Below are 26,254 nucleotides of genomic sequence, written 5' to 3' on the forward strand. Positions count from 1 at the left end.
AAAGTTCACATAACAGGAGACACAAAGCATATTGGAAACAATTGTAAAATCAAATATTTTAAAAACATTTGGCGAAAACATTTACTGCTGAAACCAGTTTTCTTGCAACTGGATATTTTTTCTATGTTGCCTGTTGTATGGATGTGGATAATCAATGAAAGTATAATCTTAGATAACAAAAAGATACATACATTGTAGCACATTAAAAAAAAATACAAAACTTGTCAAATTTACGTTGAGATTCACTTTCCTTTCAAGTCTTTTTTTTCCTTGTCTTTCTTTATATTTTCTTCATTTTGGAAACTCAAGTTCTGACATTTAAAAAAAAAAAATCATATGACAAAAGGCTCTTCTTCATTGGCTTCGCTATGACCAGAAGAGTTTCAAAACAAAAACTGTGCAATGCTCTCACTTTGTAACACACTATTTCGACATGCCCATCATACTATCTAGAATACTGGCATACGAGATAATAATGTATTCTTTTTAAAAAAATCCCTCATAAATCACAGATGATGAAAAGCTAACAGGGAAAACTACAAAATTACTTGTTTGTTTGGAGTTTGTCAGCACCAGAGCTCAAGGCAATATGCATTTCTCTGACAAACAGAGAATACTACTGATATTATACCCTAAAAAGCCAAATACACAACTGAGTACTTGGACAGAAAGACATAATTCTTGGAATTCCTGTATTATCAAATTCCTTGAATTCCTGGACAAACACAAACATATATGCATGTTAGTAGGTCACAAACAACTGACACTTTTAGAGCATAATTCTACATCATGTTCTTTGGCTTAAATGGATAATGTACAAGCAGACCAAAAGAAAACAAAAATGGTATGGATTTCATCACAAGTAGGACCGAGGTAGGTCAATGATACCATGTCACATGTCTCCAGCTGACCTGTAAACCCTTCACAAACTTTTTTTTCCACTTTGAAATGAAATCTGTAACAATGACATTAGTTTACAGTCTCACAAAGAACAATGAATTCTGTGTGGGAGTTTACAGCAGTAAATCAGTGAAATCAGTAAAACTGGATTTTGATATTTCTCTGTGTGTGTGTGTGTGTGTGTGTGTGTGTGTGTGTGTGTGTGTGTGTGTGTGTACACAAATTGGGAAAGTGAAAGATAGTGACATCATTATCCCCTCACTCAATTTGTGCATTGTAGCAACCAACCTCACTATTCAGTGTAAGCATGCTAAACTCTCTTATACTAGGTTCAATTCTGATGAAACCCACACCATTCTGTTCATCCGACTTCACTATGGTGTGTGGAATTGTTTGTCAAAAATTGTCAGTTCTCTGTCATCCTTCTGCATGTTCTCTGCGTAAACAAATCCCAGAATATTTCTCCTAACGTCACAACTCGGTACGAACTCGACGGGTCACGTTACATCACGTTCGGGAGGAAAGGTTTTCCAACATCAAGATCCCTGGCTAAGCAGTTCTCCAAACATTCAATCAATGTATTCAATTGTGTATGCAAATCACGGTCACATAAAGACATTCCATGACAAATAACATTTGTCATGGCAGCTACAATCATACAATGTATTTGCTTCAAAAAAGTCAGTCATGTATAAACTACTATTTAGAAGTAGATAAGCAGGGCAACTTCTGTAGTGATATTTAAGATGCAAACACATGCTGAGGGTAAAATTCACTCTCTGTTGCCAATGTGACATTTATTTCTTTGTGCATATGGCTATAATCTTGGCTCAACAATCATGACATTGCTAGCACATTAAACTTTTCTTATCAACATGAACAAATGCTTTCACTGCCTTAAAGAAGACATGCTAAGATACAACATGCACCTACAGCATTTTCTGATGAACAGCTAATCTACTTTCCATTTATAATTTACTCCACTCACCTGCTACTGCCCATTAAAATGCTGATAACTTGCACGATACAATTTCAATTTCACAACTGACCATTCCAAATACCCTTTGCACTGATAATACCTGCATTCCACGACTCTCGCGGGGAAAAAACTCCAAGTGTCAGCAGCCTCCCTAATACTTTGATTCTGTCGGCCATTCGTAGTAGTCTGGGACAAAGGACTCGTACTCGAAGTCGTATATACACTTGCGCACGTACGCCTCCATGTCGTCCGGTTTCGGGTACGTAGATGCCATGCCCGTCTTGTAGGCGTACTCTCCAACGCGGGTGGCAATCTGGACAGATACCTCCCTGACGTCCTCCAGGGGTGGGTAGACTCGTCCCTCATCCAGGTGAGCTTCTGTCACCAAGTTGGCGATGCACTGTGAAGTCACAATATTCAGTTGCAGTCAGTCCATGAAAGGGTTTTATTTTTTCATATCATCCAGTTTAGCACAGTACTGTCAACAGATAGTGACCAACGCTTTTCATTCAAAACTTTAAATAGAACAACAAATCAAATGAAATCAAACAAAGAATTTGATTTTGCATGTTTTAACATAATTTTGCAAAGATTCAATGACATGGAATTTGTACACAATCAGGGTTTTCCAAAATTTCTCCCAAAACTTAAAAAGAAGTATTTCAGGCTTCAGATACCAGTGACGGAAATGGCTACTTCAGGGCTACTTCGGGATACATAAAAGAACTTTCACTCAAATTCATAACTGCATAAAAAGAATAAAGTCATTGCTATGGTTAAACACATCTGTGTTAAAAAAATAAAATGCTGTGTTCACCTCACAGCAAATTTTGTCAAGTTTGAACTGGATATGATTTAATCTATCTCTTGGCAATGATACAAGCAATTATGCAGCGAGCTCTTGATGTTAAAAAAACATTATGGCTTACTTTCGCAGCCTCCAGGAAGACCGTGTCAGTGACATGCTTGATTCCAAAGGCGATGATCCCAAGAGCCACGCCTGGGAACACGTACGCGTTGTTTCCTTGGCCTGGAACCAGGGTCTTACCGTTGGGCAGCTTGTACGGGTCAAATGGACTCCCACTAGCAAACACACACTGGCCCTGTAGTGGTGGTCAGTAAATGATACATGTGAGATCTTACCCGGCCATGGTTACTGGCATTTATAGTATATGTGACTCTGCACCTCAAAACAAACAAAAAGTCGCCAGACATGAATTTTTAGTTAAGACCATATTCTGAAAGAGCAGACTTTAAGCTTTAAAATGATTTATAACTCAAATCAAATGGACTCTCCTAACCTATCTAAATATTGGAAAGAAAGCACAAACTCAGAAAAAGTGTGAACTGAGAAAAGAGGCTCTGAATTACAGTGTCTATTCAAGCGCTTAATCTTTACCAAACCGTGCTGGCTGTGCTATGAATGGGACAAAAAACAGGAAGTAAACCACCAGAGTAACAACAATGAAGGAATTATCAGATTAAACTGAAATTAAGCATGCCTCATTAACACATTCTGTTCATAATTAATACCAACTTTCAAAGCAGTAGCACTATCTTTTCAAAAGTTATTAGAGTTGAAATTGAAGAGTGTGGACAAGGTTTTTCAGAAATGAAAGAGGGATTCTAAAGACACACCTAATCACACTATTCTACCAAGTATGTTCGAGATAAACTGCTAAAAAAACACACTTTTCTGCCCGTTTTATGATACCAAATTTTAGCATAATGTAAAAGAAGACCCGCTCTTTCATAAACTATGAAAAAGTCAAGTTCGGCTAGGTTGACCCATTTTGCTTTATTTTCAGTCCTCACTCAAAACCAGTGTGTGCGACTTTATGTTCGTTTTGAGGTGCACGGTCACATATTATAAAAGTGGATATTTTCGCACAGGTAATTTTTTGCGCTTTGCCAAGTGAGATGTATCCGCATGTTTTTAATTCTGTGGAATCAGGGCATTAACTACTGGAACATATGACATGCAAATATATTTGCGTACTATTATTTCTGCGCTAGTTTCTGGTTACACGAAAAACAAGAAAATTTACACTTTAACAGTAATGCTCAACAGGAGAGCTGCATTGAGATACACTGTACCGTACATTGACACACAATGGAGGAATTGAAATTTCCCTTAGAAAATAATTTGTATTGTCACATTCTGTATTATAATATTGTATTTTTTAGGGTAATAAGGAACATGCATGTATAGTGACTTTGTTATCTTTGATAACAGTTCAACACATTCTGGAAGGGCACAATTTCTGAATGACTAGTTTCCAATACAGAATATGTCAATGTACTCAGTATGCCTCATGACAAGATGAAGGCAATCTGCTGTTTCTTAAATGTTTATATTTGCTGCATACCTGCAACTTGAGGTCATATGCACAATAAGTACTCCTGACTGCATTCTGTTTGCAAAGTGACAATTTTCTCCTTTTTTTTTTTGGGGGGGGGGGGGGTGGGGGGGGGGGGGGTGGGAGGGGTAGATAGCACAGACTGCCTGAAATGAACTCTCTCACAGTGTGGGTCTCATAAAAACAATGGCCTTCATTAAGGACTATTTGATTGCTTTACCTCACTGGGTTGGCCTAAGTTATATCATCCGAAAACTGTAAACAGTGCACTCCCATTATAACAAACAAGGGTTCAAAGAAACTCTTGTTACAACAAAGTAAATCTTGTTACAACAAAGTAAAACAAGACTCGAAATCATTATCTATATGTCTTTACATACTTGATTGTTTGATTATACAGAAAGTTCGATATAACATTATAGAAAACTGCCCGTCCCAGGGGCTTCACTGTCGTGGGATTTGCTTCTATTTTATTACTTCTGAGTGTTATATTTTATCTAGTTCATGGGGAGCTGCTGTGCAGAATACCAATGAAACATCTTATAAAAGTTACAGTAAAGACAAAATACATGGATGAGAGGCTCTTTCATGTAACCCTGGTCTTGCATACCACCCACACAATGAATGGAAACAAACTAACACGTTGCTTGGGTTTGTTTGCCTTTTTCCCACTGTGATATTCATTATTCTACGACCTTTTGAAACTCACATTGGTGTGCTGGTAGGCCTCAGCAGCGGTGCACTCGGCCTTACTGGTTGGATTGCTCAGGGCAAAGATGACGGGACGCTTGTTGAAGGATGCCATGTCCTTCAGAATGTCTGGTGTGAACACACCACTGATGGCAGCAGCACCTACACACATGGTACAGGATAAAAGAAAAAAACAAAGAAAAATTGACACAATGAAAAATCAAAACTAGAAATGTCGCTATGGCGACTGGAATGCCTCCGCCATAATGCATGATTCTCCTAATAGGTACAGGTAGTACATGTGGACAATGTGTGATTACATTTTCACAAAATTGGCAAAATATTAAAACGACAAGTTTGCCACAAATGTGTTAAATGTTCATCTTCCTTGACCTAGGTTTAATTGGATGAATAGGAGAGCATGTATTTGCGAATTAAGGACTTTAACTTGACTTTGACCCATTCATATGTTTATACATTGAGTTATTTTCAAGGTACGGAGAAAAAGTGCAATTTCTGTATTGAATAGTAAATTGTTACCATTTTCATCTGGCCTTTGACCCTGAAATTCATAAAATAATCACTGTCAGGCAGAACATGCATTTAAATATGTAGTACGTTTCAAGATAACTTGAGCCACTTCCGAGATATGGAGGAAAAGCTTAGTTCAGCACTTTCACTTGATCTTTGACCTTTTGACCTTTGAGGCAAATACAAAAGGAAAAAAAAAACTTTCCAAAGAATCTCTATTAGGTTATGCATGTATACACCAAGTGTAAAAAATATAATAATCCTGTCAGCATTGCATAAACATGAAGCAAATAGTAAAATTTTGAAGTGTTTCCCTTGACCTTTGACCCCCTGACCTTTGACCCCATGAACCCTAAATTTTCTAGATAATCACTGCCAGTCAGTACATGTACAATATATACTATGTTCCACGAAGATACCTTGAACAATTTCCAAGGTACAGAGAAAAAAGGTGAAGTTTTAATATTTTTACTTGACCTTTTGACCTTTGACCTTTGACCTCATGACCCAAACTTTCACCACAGAATCTTAATTGGGTAACACATGTATACATTAAGTTTCAAGAAAATATCTACAGGCATTGCATAGATATGGTGGAAATAGTGAAATTTTATGTATTTGACCTTGACCTTTTGACCTTTGACCTTGAGCATGTGCACCCAAAAGTTGATAGGCACAACTTCACCCCCTAATACACATACATGCCAAGTTTCAATAGGATACCTCAAAAGGTTTTGATAGTTATCCTGTCCACAAAATTCATTACGGACGGAAGGACGGACGGAAGGACGGACGGACGGACGGAAGGACGGACGGAAGGACGGACGGACGGACGGACGGACGGACGGACAACCCAAAAACATAATGCCTCCGGCACCACTTCGTGGCGGAGGCATAACAAAAACAACAATCCAGCAGAATGGTGAAAGGAAACAGTATGAAAAGGCCAAGGCATATTCAATTAGAAAGGCGCTCGGAGAGCGCAGACCCCTACCAAGCGGCTAATTTTCACATAATCAATACGCTAAAAATGGTCCCATATCCAAGTGATAGAGAATCCTTGTTTAATAGTGTTTCCATCTTAACTTATTGTTGCGTCTCAAGCCTCTCTGCACACCTTAAATACATACAGCTTGAATTCCCTGGTTTGAAGGTCCCATTTGCCAATGATATAGAATCCTTCAAAACTACGAAAAAAAAAAAGAGTTTCGGGATCTAGAAAGCATCACTACCAAAATTTCATAATCTCCTACTTGTGTCATTATAACATTTTCCTGTAGATCTCAGCTAAATCCGTTCACAATATTTTTCGGGTTAGTTTGCAAACAGACAGACAAACAAGCAAACAAACCGATGCCAGTAAATACCATAACCCCCTTCCTGGAGGTAATTAAAAACAATCATTAAAAAAGCTACTGCAGGATAAATATGATCAACAAGAGCCTGAAGGGGATTAATGCTCACCTAAGCTTCAAAACTGGATTTACTTTCGTGCAAGCTCCCTGCCATGCTCCTTGTTGTTAATTTTTATAACTACCTTTTATCATGTCCATAATCATGAACAATTACCGTCAGTCTTCACCCACTAGGGTTTCGCAAACAATATGACACTATTACTACTCTATCAGAGAAAAAGAAATGGTACAGTCAAACCTGCCTTAGCGGCCACCTGTCTATAGCGGCCACTGAAAAATCCCCCCGAGAGAAAAGCCCTGTTAAAGACCCTGTATATAGCGGCCACCTGTCTAACGCGGCCAGTGGCCACAAATTTGTTTCCCGCGGTAGACTTTAACCTGTCTATAGCGGCCAAAATCCAATCGAGCCGTAGCCGAGCCGATAATTCAGCGTGTTTTACTGCTTTGTAGCCTTGCGGGCAACGTTCAGTGATCGCCACCGCTGCAGTCATCCCTCATTTAGTCATAGTAATGCAGTTAAGCTTTCTTCACGACAATACTACTGTGCAACAATTTCATTCATACACCGGCATGATTATTAAAATGCATGAAACACACGGTGTGTGCATACGTACACACGTACATGTACATGGAAGGATACAACGATGATACATGTACACGTAAGCAATGCACACAAAGTTGGATTACCTGTCTATAGCGGTCACCTGTCTATAACGGCCACTTTTTCCGTCTCCCTTGGGTGGCCGCTATAGACAGGTTTGACTGTAAATGAATAGTCTTAAATGGCTCATAGAGGTTAAGGGGTATCCAAAAAAAAAAATACTATGAGAATTGAAGGGTTGGCAACAAGGTGCTATGAATTTCAGGTTTTTAAGGGCTCTGGCAATTTATGAAAGACGACTTTTCAATCAGAATTTCTTGCGGTGAGACTACTCCCGCCACCACCTTTCTGTGATCTACCAGTATATATATAATGGGATTTATGGTTGTTTCTTTCTATTCGTGTTCACCTATGAGGACGGTTGGTTGAACAGTTTTGACGATGGCAGCTAGGTCAGTCATGTGCTCGTGATCATGTGCATAGTGAGACTTGTGTTCCGAGATCCCACCAGAGGGGCGACCCTGCACGAAGAAGGCAAGATGGTAGAAAGGTATCATCCTCTCTTTCAGTGTGTAGATTTCTGGATTACATGATACTTTTTAATGTTAATACTTGGTAACGAGATGACCACATTTCATGGTAATATTCCCCATGCACATGGGCACTTGTGGCTAAATAACCTCTAGAAGCGGCTTGAAGAAATTGGCATCTTCCATAATAAACATACCATAACATTTTGCTCTCGGGTCACTAATCAACCTCGCATCTAGACCACAGAGTTCTTGTTTCAATATACGATATAAGCAATCATTTTTGTGTGTGTGTCTGAATTCTTGTATATTAAAATTTTGTATAAATCCTGAAACTGTTTGCACATTGCCTCAATCACTGAAAAAAAACAAACAAACAAAAAAAACATAATCATGCATTTTAGGGCTTTTGAATGGTCTCACATCAATATATTGTTTGAAACTAGAAATGTCGCTTTGGCGACTGGCATGCCTCCGCCATAATGCATGATTTTCCCAATAGGTCTAGATGGTACATGTGGACAATGTGTGATTACATTTTCACAAAATTGGCAAAATATTGAAATGACAAGTTTGTCACAAATGTGTTGAATGTTCACCTTCCTTGACCTAGGTTTAATTCGATTAATAGGAGAGCATGTATCTAGGGATTTAAGGACTTTAACTTGACTCTGACCCATTCATACATTTAGGCATTGAGTAATTTTCAAGGTACAGGTGTGGAGAAAAAGTGCAATTTCTGAATTGAATAGTAAATTGTTACCATTTTCATCTGGCCCTTGACCCTAAAATTCATAAGATAATCACTTTCAGGTAGAACATGCATAATATGAACTAAGTTTCAAGATAACTTGAGCCACTTCCGAGATATGGAGGAAAAAGTTAGTTCAGCACTTTCACTTGATCTTTGACCTTTTGACCTTTGAGGCAAAAAAAGAAGAAAAAAAAACTTTCCAGAGAATTTCTATTAGGTTACACATGCATACACCAAGTGTAAAAAAAAATAACCCTGCTGGCATTGCATAAATATGAGGGAAATAGTAAAATTTTGAAGTGTTGCACTTGACCTTTGACCCTGACCTTTGACCCCATGAACCCTACATTCTTTAGATAATCACTTCCAGTCAATACATGTATATACTATGTTCCATGAAGATACCTTGAACAATTTTCCAAGTACGGATAAAAAAAAGAAGTTTTAATATTTTTACTTGACCTTTTGACCTTTGACCTCATGACCCAAACTTTCACCAGAGAATCTTAATTGGGTAATACATGTATACACTAAATTTCAAGAAAATATCTTCAGGCATTCAATAGATATGGTGGAAATAGTGAAATTTTATGTATTTGACCCTGACCTTTTGACCTTTGACCTTTGACCTCATGACCCAAACTTTCACCAGAGAATCTTAATTGGGTAATACATGTATACACTAAGTTTCAAGAACATATCTTTAGGCATTCAATAGATATGGTGGAAATAGTGAAATTTTATGTATTTGACCCTGACCTTTTGACCTTTGACCCCATGACCCAAACTTTCACCAGAGAATCTTAATTGGGTAATACATGTATACACTAAATTTCAAGAAAATATCTTCAGGCATTCAATAGATATGGTGGAAATAGTGAAATTTTATGCATTTGACCCTGACCTTTTGACCTCTGACCTTTGACCTCATGACCCAAATTTTCACCAGAGAATCTTAATTGGGTAATACATGTATACACTAAGTTTCAAGAAAATATCTTCAGGCATTCAATAGATATGGTGGAAATAGTGAAATTTTATGTATTTGACCTTGACCTTTTGACCTTTGACCTTGAGCATGTGCACCCAAAAGTTGATAGGCACAACTTCACCCCCTAATACACATACATGCCAAGTTTCATTAGGATACCTCAACAGGTTTTGATAGTTACCTTGTCCACAAAATTCATTACGGACGGACGGAAGGACGGACGGACGGACGGACGGACGGACAACCCGAAAACATAATGCCTCCGGCACCACTTCGTGGCGGAGGCATAAAAAAAAAGAGTAGGGCTTTGTTGCAGTGTCCATACAGTCAACTCTGGCTCTTAATCCAAAAACAACGGGCATGGACATCATGAACACATTGTCCAAAGTCCTCCTAAAGTGGAATGGTGTGACCCATATATAATAGCAGCTTTCATTACATGGTGATAATTACAAACCAGGGCCAGCAGTCTGAACATCTCGTACTACTGTTGTGCTTTAATGACGAGAGTCTGAACATTCTCAAGATGAAATATTGTATACCTACCATTGATTTTCAAATATAGAAACAGAAAACAAAAATGAAGCAAAACCTTCTCTACAATCTCTTTCAAGCAAAGTTTTTTTTTTTCACTTTTAATAAATGCAGTGTCACGCTAAAAATATATATATAGATATATTGATGATCAAGGCTTTCGAGTTAGTGGCTTTTTCAGTGTCACCACAAATTTTCTTTCATTTTATCAGTTTTCCATGTATACCAAGGTTAGAGTAAAGTCGTAAAATATCAGCAAATTGTAACAAGTCTTATATGAAATATCCTCACAGTTTAAAACTTTAAAAATAATAATAATAAAGGGAAAATGTGATGGCACACACAATGAAATCTGAGAAATATGCCTGACCGCTTCCCAGTGACTATACGATGGCTACAACACATGGTCAATAATGTAGCAGGGCAGCATTGTCAAGGCTCATCTCGCTTTCAAAGAGGTTTTAGGACCTAGATGGCGTTACCTTGGAGATCAGTCCCCTGGAGTCCACCATCCATATTCTCTTCCTTGCCTCTTCTTCACCGAGTCCTTCTTCGCTCATGGCGCTCACAATCAGATCGGCTATACCTAGAGATGCCTGTAGTCCATGAAAGACAGACAGACAGACAGACAGACAGACATATAGAGAAACAGCAAGAATAAATGAAAGAAAGAAATGGAAAGGAAGGAAGAAATTACTACAGAGCAAATCATTACATTATGTGTATATTGAGCAATGCATACAGACAAATAAAAAGTAATGCTAAAAGTGAATAACAGGCAAGCTTTCTTTGAATGATCACAAGAAAAGAAATTAAAGGACAAAACAGATCTGTTGTAATATCCACTTCATGGTGTCCGAGTGTTCTGCAAAGATAACACCACATAAAACACATTTAAGTTTTACTATTAAACCATGGCTATTCTCAAATTTATTTGAAGACGTGGATTGCTCTTTCCATTGAATATCTTTACACACACTGCTCCACATAGGCTTCTGTTACAGCAACAGAAGAGTGTTGTTGTTTTTTTGTCCCATTGAGACATTTGGCACAGAAAATGGTGAAAATGTTTTAGTCTCCTATAGATTTTGCGGGATTTGGTGAGTTTTATATACAGGAGAAAAGAGTGCCATGCAACAATACAGTCAAAAGACTGCAGAAACTATTTCTATGATGCCCATGGGACACTATTTTAGTTTTAGACTTATATAATAATAAAACTTGTTGTTTGTCTCAAATTCTGTCAAATTTTAGCTGCATTATGACTTGGCACTACACTTTTGCCTTATAAAGATTTTGTATGTGGGCAACTTTGAAATAGCATTGTTTGTAGTGTCAACAAGTGGACAGTAAAAATGGTGGTGCCAGGCTATAATCATCTAATGTCCTTACCTCACCAGCACCCTGGAAGAGGAACTTGTTGTCCCTGAGTTTTGTTTTGGTGATGCGCAAACTGGCAAGGAGGCCGGCTACAGCAACAGATGCAGTACCTGGAGGAAAAAACAAACAGTTTGCAAAAGAAAATGAATTTCTTATTGTCTGTCTGATCTGACATACACAGCAAAGTAATGTACATGAATCAAACTGTTTTCCTATAATATGTTCACTTTTATATTGCAATAGATTTGAGAAGAACATAAGGATAATATTTGATCGGATCTCATACGTATAGCGAAAATAGTACAAATTTGATGGCACTGGAATGATATTTGAAATGATACACAGTGGGAAACATGGGGGAAAAAAACACTCACCCTGTATGTCATCATTGAAGACTGTGTATTTGTTGCGGTATTTCTCCAGAAGTCTGAAGGCATTGTTGTTAGCAAAGTCCTCAAACTGAATCAGGCAAGTCTGGCCATACCTAAAGCAACAGAGAAGAGCATAAAAATAAATAACACTGAGGTCCTACCATGGTTGACACGTGTACAAATTGACGTGCCTTACTATGAAAAGACTGCTTTCTACTCTGAAGTCATCGGATCCAGTAATATACACTGATAATGTGGTATACAAGACTACCCACTACTGTCTGTGGTGTCCAAACTAGTCGTGAATTTTGCTGATAGATACCCAGGCTGGTATTTACATGTAACAGTTCTAATGCAGAGACAATGGTTCAGAAAGAAAAGCAAACAATTAGTATCTCTATACAAGGTGTACTGTACATAACAGAATCCCAGCAACAGTTGTGAAAATTTATATGGGTGTGACAACCAAACAAGGAATGAATTGCATATTATATCATGTGAAGTGCAGATATTTTCCAGCATTAATGATACAACAAATTAACAAACCTCACTGTTTACGATTCATGCTTTATTTTGGTTTCTTTTTTATTTTTATTTTTATTTGATTTTATTTCTATTTCTGAATTTCTTTTTCATACATAAATAAAATACAAAGTCAATTGAACGAGCTAATTGAGCACAGTATAATCTAAATCTGACAGTCAAAACAAATGATTAATTCAAATATCCAACATTTTTTTTTTCTGACATAATGCAAAATGGAAATAAACAAACTATTTTGTGCATACATTTATGCAAACATAAGTTACAGTATATCTATTGTTCAAAGACAAATTACCTCATAAATTTTGTGAGGTAACAGCTAATACAAGTACCTACTTTCTCACTCATAAAATCTCGCATCACATAGTGTAAAAGTGGTTTCTTTCGTGTGCAGATACTTTTGCGGTTTCCATCGATGCCGACTTTTTTGCGTGTTTAAATTCGTGGTCGGCAACATCTGTGAATTCACAGTCAGCAAAAACTGTTATATTTTGCACATGAAAACCCAAACTATAATCCAATTTTTCTTTTATTTATCAAATAGAAATTAAAATTAAATGCAGGCTTACCTGAAATTCTATCCCTCGAGTACTTTTATAACATGCTTGCACCTGCATTGCGTGGTATCGCTGTGTGTGTGTTGACCATCAATACACTCAATGCGCAGAATCTTCGTGTGTGCGAGCGTGCAATAGCGTTGTAACAAGCGGCGAGTTCAAAACATTTCCTTGCGTGGTTAATTTCGCGCGACTTTTCAAAACATTTTCGTGTGATGTTCAATTCACGGTTCAACCTCAAAGCGCGAAAAGCGCAAAAATAAAACCACAGCGCAAAAATAAAACCACCGCGAAAGAAACCACTTTTACAGTACCCAAGATTTCATTTCCTTCATGACTTGCATATGGATTGATACAAGTTTGAAATAGCAGTGGTTAAAGTGTCCCCTCTACACAGAATACACAGCAGCAAACATTGCATTGAGACCACGGAAACATGAACATCTCCTTTATACAAACAATGCAAAGAAGATACTACTCACCTCTCGACAACAGCTTCCATGAACTCATCAATGAGTTTGTCATAATTCTCAGACCGATCCCTCTTCTCTTTCAGACCAATATACAATGGGTCATCTAGAAGACTCTGTGGTAAAACATTTTGAAGGAATACGGTAAAACGATGATATATTCGCGGCATGAAATTTTCGCGAATTGGAGCCGACGGCCTTTTTTGCGGCATGAAATTTTTCGTGAAAGGCCACCTGCATTCAATTCGTATAGTGTAGGTATGAACTTTCGCGTGCATTTTATTTAATTAATTTCACGAATCTTGGCTCTCGCAAAATTCGCGAAATCAAAATGCACGAGAACATTCCTCGTTTTAGAGTACTCAGTTTTGCTGTTGTTGATGGTGTTTTTTGGTTTTAGTTTTCGCTTTTTTTCAATGAACATGTATAGAGCCTAAAAGCAACAACACATTATTCAGCACTGTAACACTATGAACATACTTTTTGCCACACACCATAACTACTGTACAGTGTGACATACCAACTGCTAATTTTAGGAAGGCCGAAAATTAAAAGTAAAGCATTTGAAGGAATAATCAGTTTTTTGAATGGACAGGTGTAAAGAGCCTATGCATCAAGACATCATTCTGTACTATAACACAATGCTGCACACTGGCACGGGTCCGACAATCCCTGACCAGTAAAAATCACAGTCCGACCAGTAACCTTTTCAGGAATAGACCAGCAAAATATTGAAAAACTGGGTACCTTCAGGTCCAACAAACAGGTCGGACCAGAAAAAGAGTAGAAAAAAAATGGATTAGTGTGCAGCCCTGTATAACATAAAGGTTTACCACACATCATAACTACTGTCCAGTGTGGCATACCAACTGCTGATTTTGGGATGGCAGAAATACCTAAAAGATACAATGTAAGTATCAATGAGATTTCTATATACATCCCCACACACATTAACACACGTTGGCTACCTTTCAAATCTGAGGCCTCCAAAAACCCAATTATCAATTATGAACTTGTATCATTGAAGTGCATGTACCAAAAAAAAAACACCAAATAAATAAAACAAAATTACCTGGCGATCTGTTCCAACGTCAATCATCACTGGCAAACATTGTGATGGATGGACGCCAGCGATGGCGGTGTACAGTGCCAGCTTGCCCACCGGAATACCCATGCCGTAGCATCCCAGGTCACCGAGCCCTAGGATTCTCTCGCCGTCAGTCACGACAATGGCCTATAGAGGGACAGAAGACAGAGGGGGCATTGGTCCAAAAATAATTCCAAAAAGAAAGAAAAGTGCAACGAGAAGCAAAAAGTGACTTTACACTTGCTAGAGGTAATATTTGTCAACTAACATGTATGACAATGCCTGTACTGCATACAAAAGTTGCTGCACTCATATAAGGTTGAAATATATTCAGTGATCAATTAGTTTCCCTACCATCTCTATCTTTCTCTCCTTTTCCATAAATTCAAATAGAAAAAAGACAAAGGGGATAAAGCCAGACAGAGAAAGAGAGAAAAAAAAAAGTGCAGTAACTTTATACAAATATTAAGAAATTGACATGCCAACAATTTTACAGTCCAGTAAGAAAGTGTGTGTGATGCATATTTCTTTTTTCCCCCTTTTTTTTTTTGGCCTCACATGCTGTAATTGGCATGTGACAAATGGTTCAGCTAACCTACACCTCAGGCATATATAAATCGATCTTTATACCAGAACAGAAAAAGAAGACTACATTGATTAGAAAACTCTAATTAAACTTTTGTGCTACATACAGTACATGAATATCTGTAACACAACTCTCAAAAAGATCCAAGTACTGTAAAGGAAGAAATGTTCGTGGCATGAAATTTTCAGGAATACTGTAGGTGCAGACAGTCCTTTTCGCAGCTTGAAATTTTCGCAAATTGCCACAGGCATTCCATGCATACGGTGTAGAGAAAAACTTTAATGTGCATTTTAATTTCGCAAATCTTGGCTCTCACAAAACCTGCAAAATTAGAATGCACGCAAACATTTCTGGTTTTACAGTACCTATCCAACAAATTTCAGAATTTCACGAGCTTGCTCTGAATGACTCTTTCATCTGTTCATGTGCAAAGTTAAACTCTAAAATTGCATATTTCTCAATTATCATACTTTGCCAGGCTACACCTCTCCCCATAAAGATTTGTAATCGTGTAAATGTAGCAATATTTGAACATGTGAATTATGAGGACAAATTTTCCCTCAAAACGATTACCACTTATTATTCAATGATTTCCAATCTTGTATTTACACTCAAAATCCACTTTATGTTGATCGACTGAACTTCGAAGCAGTGAAGCAGTGAATTAGAAACCTACATTTTCTTACACAACACATTGTCAAAAACACACACACACACACACACACACACACACACATATTCATTGTCAGCTCCAGCCCATATCTCAGCACTAGGCTCTTCAGGTTTTATGTACAGTGTATACTGTCCCCCCCCCCCCCCCCCCCCAGCTGATGTTGATGAGGAACATAATTATTTTCTCACAGAAATGAAATAAAAAGATTGAATACAGAAAATTTACGTTGAATAACAGAGGTGCAATACAAAAAAGATAAAATTCTACACATGAAACTCCATACTTTTCAGAGCTGATTATTTTACTGTTCAGATCAAATTATGATTAAAGCAAGAATGGTTGTATTTACATACGCAACGCTATGTTTAATCCCCCTCTTCTCTCGACCATTCCTCCTTATACATTCTTTTTCACAAAGGTTTGTAAGCATGATAACAAGTCCAGGCATAAATTGACACACAGATATGGGGAATGATTAGAATTTCCTTCGTCACTGTTCAAGGTAATATACACTTACGGTGAAATGCTATCTATTGCAAGTCAAACAATGAGACAATGTACCTCATGGCCATTGTGCTATCTCCGCTGTTTAATAAGGAAGTCATATTTGCTAAAATTACCACCCTGCTGGTGAAGGAAATTCCGCGCCGAAACAATATCTTGCTGGAAATCACATCATGCCATGGAAAGAGAAAAAATAAAACAATAAAAGCAGGATGCTCTTTCTGACATAGTGGCCTAATCATCTGTTTTTCACTTTCAAGGCATTGAGTATTAATTGCAGTACACTTGATAATGACATAACAGCACAATAAATGATTTCTCCTATTTGCCAAAAGGGTATTCTGGCAAAAACATAGACTGTTAACCCATTGAGGTTGGGCTGATTTTGCTACAGCACGCATTTCCCACAGACACTTGCCCGAATATACTCGGCACTCGTCCTCAACAGGTTAACAAGCAAGTACCAATCCATGTTAACTCACCCGACAGTTGAAAGAATCAGTATTTTCAAGGAGCCTCCTGTTGGTTTCTGAATGGAGGTTTGGCAGCTCTGGTACTAAACTGCAAATCCATGGACAAATGTAAAACCCAATATCAGCACATTTCAAGTTTTAACCTTTCAATACTTTTTGAGTGGAGTGAGAAATCTTGATCATCATTACCTTGACATTCTGCTCGGGCCATGCAGCAATGATATCCCGGATGTGTCCCCTATCGTGCTTGGTGATGAAGAGACCACGCGGCCGACGGAAGATGTAGCCATAGCGTTGGCATGCCAACCCGACAGTGGGCGTGTACACCACAGGCATCATTTCTGTGATGTGGTTGCACATTACACGGTAGAATAGCTTCTCATTGCGATCCTACAAAATGCAGAGAAGTCAAACAGAGGGAATGTCAATGATTGTTGCCTGACATTGCACATTCAATATTCCTAGAATATTCAGTTAGCCATGATCCATGATTTCAATCATATTAACAACAGAATGCCTATTCATAAAATAGGACTGATAGTACAGCATGAAGTATTTGGATGAGCGTTCGTTTTATCACAATCAATGGAAATTACCTTTACTTGATAAGACTTTCGCCTGCTGGCTCTGCAGGCTTCTTCAGATCAAGCGTTGTGAGAAGGACTTCCCACGAGCCGATGTAGCTGGCGCACGCCGATCTGAGAGAATGGGATCGTATATTGAGGAAAGTGAATATTGTCCGGGGTCTCGGTTGAAGGTTCCCCCTTGTTGTTTCCGAATGTGAATTGCTTCCCTTATCCAGCGTGAGGTTTTTCCAGAGTCTCTGGCTAGGATGGAACACTTCTTCCAGTTGATGTGGTGGTTTTCACTGGCCACATGGTCGCTGATGGCCGACTTGTGCATGTGGGAGGTGGATTCCTTCTTTTTCCCTCTTGTGTAGTAGGACGCACTAACTGTGTCTACCTCTAGTTTGTGTTCCCCATAGTGGATTACATTGGATCCATCTGTTACAATACCTCAAGGTCATTAGCAGACATATTGTCACCGGTGGTAGGGAAGACAGATCACCATGTACTCAATTCCAAGGACTTGGCAGAAGAGTTTAAGGACATCACACTCGAGGAACATGAAGTTCTGGTCTCGTTCGACGTCGTGAGCCCTTTCACCAACACCCCAATCGACCAATCCATTCAGATCGTAAGGGACAGATTCCAGAAAGACTCTGAACTACACAAGAGGACCAATCTCACAGTGGACGACATCATAAAGCTTCTCGAATTTATCTTGTCGACCACCTACTTCAGCTTTGACGGCAAGATATACCGCCAAAAATATGCAACAGCTATGGGCAGCCCAGTGTCACCCATTGTCGCAAACAACTACATGGAATACTTGGAAGAAGAAGCCACTGCCTCCGCTCATGATGACATCAAACCCAGAGTTTGGAAGCGTTATGTGGATGACATCCTTGCCATCGTAAAAGCGGACACAGTCAACAGACTCAAGGCACACCTAGACCAAGTCGATGACACAGGCAGTATCAAATTCACCCATGAGCTTGAGGTTGATAATTCCATCCCTTTCCTGGACACCAAGATCACAAAAAGACCGGATGGCACAACCAAGATGGTCGTCTACAGGAAAAAGACACACACGGGACAATAACTGAATTTCCAATCCGACCATCCACTCCATCAAAAACTAGGGGTCATCCGTACACTCATGGACAGAGCATACAGCATCGTCATGGAGGAAGCAGACCTGAAGGCAGAGGAAGATTACATCCAGTCCTCTCTCAGGAAATGTGGATACCCTGGCTGGTCTTTCAAGAAAGCCAAAAAGAAAAGGGGGGATAATCAAACCAAGAAGAACTCACAGACCAAACCAACCAATCGGAGGGGGAAATTGGTAACCATCCCATATGTAAAGGGTACCTCGGAAGCATTGCAAAGGATATACCAGAAATACCACATCTCCACAGCATTCAGGCCACACAAGAAACTCAGGAACATCCTAGTCCACCCAAAAGACAAACGATCCATCGATGACCAAGCGGGGGTAGTTTACCAGATTCCATGTGGTAACTGTGAAAGAAGCTACATTGGAGAAACAGCTAGAAAATTTGGCACCAGAAAAAATGAACACAAACTAGAGGTAGACACAGTTAGTGCGTCCTACTGCACAAGAGGGAAAAAGAAGGAATCCACCTCCCACATGCACAAGTCGGCCATCAGCGACCATGTGGCCAGTGAAAACCACCACATCAACTGGAAGAAGTGTTCCATCCTAGCCAGAGACTCTGGAAAAACCTCACGCTGGATAAGGGAAGCAATTCACATTCGGAAACAACAAGGGAGAACCTTCAACCGAGACCTCGGACAATATTCACTTTCCTCAATATACGATCCCATTCTCTCAGATCGGCGTGCGCCAGCTACGTCGGCTCGTGGGAAGTCCTTCTCACAACGCTCGATCTGAAGAAGCCTGCAGAGCCAGCAGGCGAAAGTCTTATCAAGTAAAGGTAATTTCCATTGATTGTGATAAAACGAACGCTCATCTAGTTGATTTTCCAATCAGATGAACCTTTTCAGCGAGCATGAAGTATTGCAAATTATCACAGAATGAAAGCAAGAATAAATGATCGCATAATATTTTTCAAATGCTGCTCTGAGGTAAAATCTGTGAATTCACACATTGGGCTTGGATTGTTCCTAAAACATGTTAACGTGCTCAGCCCTTATACATGTACAAATACCAACGGTAATGTACAGAATGCCTTTCACACTAAACTGCACATGAAATTAAGCAAGTCATGCAGCATCAGTATGATAAAGTATCTGCTAGTTTGGTTGGAAACCTGAAGAATAGATTCATTCTTTGAATAAGACATTTCATTTTCAACAAACTTGCTTTGTCATTCTACTTAAAGATTATGATCATTCACAAGTCGGATACATTTATAATTTAAGCCTTTTTCTGAAGTGAGGTCAAGAACTGTCAAGTCCTACTTATGTACACAAAATGACAAGAAAAAAAAAAACAGGAGTGTAATGCTACATTGGCCTGTACACAACAGGAGAACAAATTACAGAAAACAAGAACTTTAGTCCCTTATCTCTCAGCCACAGTGTGATATCAATTCAATGTGAAGGGTACAAGAGTAGAAGTATACTTGTCACGTGCAGGGCTCTTGCAATTTTCAAGGTGTATGCAAACACAATGCAAAGAATGAGTTAGAGAGATAGGGACTCACAGACACAGACACACAGACAAACAGACACACACATACAATGTATTTTGTACGAGAATATTTGAGCCATGCCCTTTGTACCTTCTGTGTGATCTCGATTCATTCTTCTTTGATATATTGAAACAATGAAAGGCTCTCAAACAAACGCCAGTGCCATTAGCTCCTGAATAAACAGATTAATGCTTGGGTGGACTGCGGTGTCCATAAAATCACTACTAGCCATCAATAGTGGATGTCAGAAGAGGTTAACTATTCAAGTAAGCACTAAAAAAATGTATTGGCCAACAAATAAGCAGAAAACTATGACTTTTTAGAGAGATTTAAAAAAAAAGTATTTCAATCCCCTCTGTTTGAATGGCTTATCTTCAAATATTGTGCCCTGCAAGAAGTTCAAATATTGCACCCTGCAAGGTCTTCAAATATTGCACCCTGCAAAAGTTCAAATATTGCACCCAGCCAAGACCTAAGATGAGTAGAAAGGCCATGAGCTTTGAGTGGGTGAGGATAATAAAATTAAAACTCTATAAAGAACCTTCAAGAAATTATCTTCTTTCTTTTTAAATACTGCAATCAAAATGAGTTAGACCTGTGAAATAGATACATACACTACAGTTGTATGTCAGAAGTGCATACAACAATGTAACTTAAACTTCTGAAATGGTAGTGTGAATGGGCCTCTGGTCCACAATTTATTCCGTAAACTGCTCTATTCCTCTCCAACCTTCTTCCTTGCTTGATAAATTTTAACCTTATATGTTATCGCTTTCCCTGCCTGTTTGTCGTTTTGCTTCTGACAAAGATTCTGCTAGAATTTAAAACTCGGGTTCCTTTTGACTCCAAATTCTAACCTTGTCAACGAATAAAACTCATCCAAATAGAGAGCTGATCAGAAAAAAGAAAGTATATTTTTTCTTGCCTCAGAGGCCTTAAATGAGTTCAAGGCATGGAAAAAAAAAATGCATTGAGTGATCCAAGGCATTCCAACATTTTCTCGCCTAGATTTTTATTTCACGCAAATTGTGCTGGTACTATGGTAGGCTGTCACACATTTACCTGCAAATCCATTAGCTGCACATATTTATCAAGTGGGCTGTGGTCCTTGAGGTTGTGGAGAATACGCTCCTCCTGCACCTCAGCATTGCTGATGACTGGCGGCAGGAGACCGTGGATGCCAAGAGCTTGCCGCTCCTTCAGTGTGAACGCAGTTCCCTGCAGAACAAAGAGACAGATCATAAAGATTGAGAGTTTAAAGGGTAACACATGGATGGTCACCATAACAGGATGAAAGACATAAAAGATTAAAGTCAAAGCACGGAGCTCCTTGGTGAAAGAGAGAGAGATAAAGAGACAGAATACAGGATTAAAATTTGTATGTACTTCAGATCACGACTTTTTGCGGCATGAAATTTCTGCAAATTGAAGCCAATGTCCTTTTCTGCAGCATGGAATTTTGGCAAATCGCCACTGGCATTCAACGAACATCATGTAGACAGGAACTTTCACATTGTATGCATTTTAATTTCGCGAATCTTGGCTCTCGCAAAATTCATGAAATTAAAATCCATGCGAACATTTCTGGTTTTACAGTAGTTACAGTGTATGTATACTGCTCCTTTAACACACAGGACCACAAATACTTTTGTTTTGGGGACCATTGTGACATACATAGAACATGCTTCATGATGAAGTTTGGTTTCCAGTATATTCTGTAAACACTATTACAACTGTAAATCTCTAAAGACCTGATAAAGATATATGCCTGGTACAAGAACAGCCTAAAGATGCATAAACACCATTTATTTACATTTTGTACTTTCAGATTTCTCCCCCCCCCCCCACACCTTGTTTAAATGTAAGTTATACAAGAAGAGACTGAAGTAGTGCACCCTTTAAAAACTCATTAGTAAAGCTGTAGAAATTAACTTCACATTGTATGGAGATGTCCAGTTTTATGCTACTAAGTACAATGTAGGTCTTGTTTTTTGTCCTTGTCTTCTCGAGCATTACTCTTTCACTATTCATAACCAGTGAGTATTCAACTATTAAATTGAATTTGACAGTGTGGCACATTACATAATACATACACTGGTTTGAAACAGTTGTCTATTATTACTCTGAATATACCTTTCTTTCTAATTATGTCAAACTTTCCACAAAATCATTAAGTCAAATGAATTACATTACATCACATTATAATCTCACAACGCGAGCACAATCAATTATCTTCATTAAACAGCTAGAATGTCCTTATGCAATGGGCTGATTAAATCTTGAGGACATTTGAAATCATTCAGAGCACACTGTAATGAAAGTGTTGTTCTGTTCAAATCACTGGTTAAAAATGTAAAGCTTAATCATAATTTCCTATGGATATGGTCTCTGCTAGAGTGCACTAACAGTAAAATTTCAACCCTTCGTATACTAAATGTTTCCATGACCTTCTGTTTTATCAGAATGTACTTGTTAAAGGTAAACATATAGTTCCCAAATGACAGTACAGGAACCATAAATTTCCTGCTCTAAAATGGAGACCTATAATGTCTAATAGGTGTAACACTATGATAACCCAATTTCTGTCTGGTACTGACAAAATGCAAAATTCTCCCCCAAAAAGTACTCCAGAAGTACATGTATTACAATCTCAGAGCACATTCGATCATGGTTGTTTTTGTGATGTTTTAGAATTGATTACATAATAATGGGACATACTTTCAGTGTCAATCGCACGAGAGTGCATCACATGCAGGTTGTTAGCTGCAGCAATTCAATACTACTGCTATGGCACAATTCGATGACCACATAAGGTATATAATGTACAAAATGTACATAACAATGTAGGTTGTAATGTTCTACCTACCCACTATTAAAAAGGGAAGGGCCTTTTGAGGAATAAAAGTTGTATGGACACGATCGTATAAATCAATTTTACAATTTTGGTTTCAGAATACTTCCAAAACATAACCCGTTATCCTGGCAAATTGCATTTTTTATAAGCCAGACAAGTTTTCTTGATAGACCATTTTCCATACATAATTGTATTGCAAGCTAATTCCAAATGATGAAAAATTAAATTATAACTCGTCTGAGAACTACATTTTGCCTGTAAATTTCAAAATTCACACTTTAAAATACTGGGCCAGAATAGCAGCAGTTTCATAATACTTTACTACACAATGAAAACATAATTTTCTTTCATTAGTTAGTCTACATTAATAAAAGGATTTATGTAAACTATATACATCATACAGCTACTCAGGGGCGGATAAAGGAATTCTGTAAGGGGGGGCGCAAACAATATTTCTGGTGCTACATACAGGTTTTATCTCATTTTTTTCTTTTTACTTCTTTTGTTTTAACAACAAATAAAGAGGGGGTGCGCAGATCCGCCACTGGCTACTAGTGTGTATTTAAGTGTCCCTTCCTTGACTCTTTTGCATTGCCACTGTGACTTCCTATAACCTATGAAACAAAAGGCCCTGCCTGGCCCTGGAGGTTCCAATACACTTTTCCCACGATAAACATCCCTGGTAGTACCAGCACATATCAGGTGTTGTACAACTGTAGGTACCTGCAGCTTGAAAGTGGTTCGATCACAACTTCCTGCACAACTGCCCTGATGTTGACAGAAATTATTTTTATTTGGCTGCAATAGGCACACACACCTATCCCAAGCTTAGGTATGGATTATATGAATGGAACAAAATTCAAAAACATTCTCCATGTCATAAACAGGCAGTATTTGAATCCTGCAGCACTTTAGATCTGTTGGCACAAAACAAGTCATTACAGAACCATCCCCCAACCAGCCTCCCAGGTAGAACAATGGGAAAACTAGCCTCGCGAATGTGCAGAACACCATTTTTATCTAACAGCATACTTTGGGTTGTCTTAGCATCCACATCGCAGAACTAAAGCTCGCTAATATTCTTTGCTAGGTCTGCTTCAACACTTGAATATTTATTACTGTTTCCGCATGTCTAGCTGCATATATGACAGTTTGGAAAAGAAGTGCAATTTTTACAAAATTTCTTTGCCTGTCTTACATTCTTTGCACACTAAACAAGTGCTGCTGAAAACGTTGAAGGAGACTGTGAATTGCTGCTGGCTAGGTAGTCTACATCATATTTCCTGAATGAAGCATAACCTGTTGAAGTCTACGAAGACTGTTCTCGAGTATGCTTGGATAGGTGCCTATGGGAAATGTGTTAAAAAGCAAAATTGGTGCACCTTAAATGGGTTAAATCAGAAGTGCTGTCTTTCGCCACATCAATCTACATTATATTAACACCTGTGACAGACAGCACGACTTCTATGGCACCACGGAGCATGGGTACAAAGAAGTGATTCTTGTTTCTTCTCCTTTTCCAACACCTCCCAGGCGCAGGGAGGTGGACTCCACCTCCCTGCTTCGTAGTCAGGGTGTTGTAACCAGTGAGTCTTAGGCTGCGTTCACATAGAAGTATACTATTCGGGTATTCGGGCTCGTTTTTCGAGGGCACGCGAATAGCTTGAATCGAACGATAGGATTTCCTCACACCGGTTCACATAGGAGGGCACTATTCGAAAGTACCGAATAGCTGTGAAAAGTATAGCAAAGTGGGAATCAAGCTTGTTCGATTTTCTTGCAGCGTATACCGTCTCTCGTTTATGAAATAATGACACGTTTGGTCTGGATTTGCCCGTTAGCAAAAATAAGCATGTAGACTGACATTCTGATGCAGTTTAGAAATTGTTAATAAGATTTGCTGGGATGTAGGAGGAAGAAATCCTCACTGCATGGGATGGTGAGTTGACGGTGCGGGTGACGGTGTACTCGGTGCTCGAATATCGAATAGCGAATAGCGAATACCGAATACCGAATACCGAATACTTCTATGTGAACGCAGCTGAGCGACATGAAAGTGTTGGGGTATGCACAGACTGCACATGAGAAGACACAAAAAAAAAAAAATCATGGCCCTGTTATCAGGTTTAAGAAAAACACTCTAGATTCCAATGTCCAGTTTTGAGTAGAAACTCATATAAACATTAGACACTGTTCACTGAACTACTCCTACTATAGACTACTACCTCTACCACTCCTGGCAGTCCCAGTCCTGAGGTGAAGGACATGCACTCTTTTCAGTAGAAACCAAAAATTTACCAGAGAAGCACTCTGAGAGCGCAGACCTCTGCCAAGCAGCTCATTTCCACCACTGATCTTGTTCTTCCATAGATCAGATCAGTGGTTTCCACCAGTACGAATGCATGCTAAAACACACCAAATTTCCCAATAGAGAAGTCTTGTTTTATGACGTCAACTTCCAGCTGCGCAGCGCTCCTCGCCCTAGCACAAACTAGAACATGCACTTTACTTAGTTCTTCGTGTATCATGCAAACCTCAAAAATGTGAAGCTTGAACTCCCACATTCACCTGCCACAATATCGAAAATCCTTCATAAAATCGACAAAAATTACCGCATCACTACAAAAAATTAATCATCTGTTCCTTGTGTCATTCTCAATCTTTCCTGTACAGTTTCATTCACATCCAATCACAACTTTTCTATGTGCAGCTAAGATTATAAGAAAACGAGACAATAGTGTTCGACGTTAGCTGAATACTTAATATCTAATTTGCTGAAACTACAATAGGAAAGTACAATGATTGATTCATCATCGAAATCGGAAAAACGAGGGAACCTTCTTGCTCTGCCTCTGACAAGAGAAGGGCCAAGCAAGGCCAAGGTCAAGGACAAGGTAAAGGCAAGGGGACGCGGACGCAGGCCGCGGCGAGTGGGCGTCGCACTTCTAATTCTTCCCGTACGGACTGTCTACGGAGAAGACCTCGCTGCACAAACATCTGACATCGAAGCTCCAAAATCATTAACAATTTTACTCTAGGCCTACCTTGTTTAGTTTGTTGTCACGCAGAACATCCGCCCCATAATGTCTGGTGTGTAACATGTGATCTCTCTGCCAATTTTTTGAACGCGACGCCATGTCAATTGAAATGATTTCCTAGCTTTGTTGTAAGGAATCCCGTTTCAACAGATCGAAGCAGACTCTTTTTGATCGAAGCTTCGATGGTGGTAA

The 26,254-nt window shown here is 38.8% G+C and overlaps 1 protein-coding gene across 1 annotated transcript; it reads right to left on the minus strand.

The window, feature by feature from the left end:
• Positions 1–1,104: 1,104 nt before the first annotated feature.
• On the minus strand, positions 1,105–26,254 carry LOC139727624 (NADP-dependent malic enzyme-like). The gene is made up of 12 exons (XM_071638605.1): positions 26,069–26,254; positions 21,233–21,388; positions 17,119–17,319; positions 14,679–14,840; positions 13,619–13,722; positions 12,040–12,149; positions 11,678–11,775; positions 10,768–10,881; positions 7,886–7,997; positions 4,949–5,091; positions 2,809–2,982; positions 1,105–2,279 (listed from the first exon to the last, which is right to left on the minus strand). The coding sequence occupies exons 1-12, from the start codon at positions 26,159–26,161 to the stop codon at positions 2,031–2,033; spliced, it is 1,716 nt and encodes a 571-aa protein (XP_071494706.1). The 5' UTR covers positions 26,162–26,254; the 3' UTR covers positions 1,105–2,030.

The sequence above is a fragment of the Diadema antillarum genome, unplaced genomic scaffold, assembly GCF_040938485.1.
Source record: "Diadema antillarum isolate AM-2024a unplaced genomic scaffold, OU_Dant_1.0 seq00000137_RagTag, whole genome shotgun sequence".
NCBI classification, from domain to species: domain Eukaryota; kingdom Metazoa; phylum Echinodermata; class Echinoidea; order Diadematoida; family Diadematidae; genus Diadema; species Diadema antillarum.

Excerpts from the sequence above, each read along its gene's own strand:
- LOC139727624 (XM_071638605.1), bottom strand. The coding sequence starts at position 26,161 with ATGGCGTCGCGTTCAAAAAATTGGCAGAGAGATCACATGTTACACACC. Across the intron at positions 21,389-26,068 it reads GTGACAACAAACTAAACAAG|GGAACTGCGTTCACACTGAA; the intron begins GTAGGCCTAGAG and ends TTTGTTCTGCAG. Across the intron at positions 14,841-17,118 it reads GGCCCGAGCAGAATGTCAAG|GCCATTGTCGTGACTGACGG; the intron begins GTAATGATGATC and ends GTCCCTCTATAG.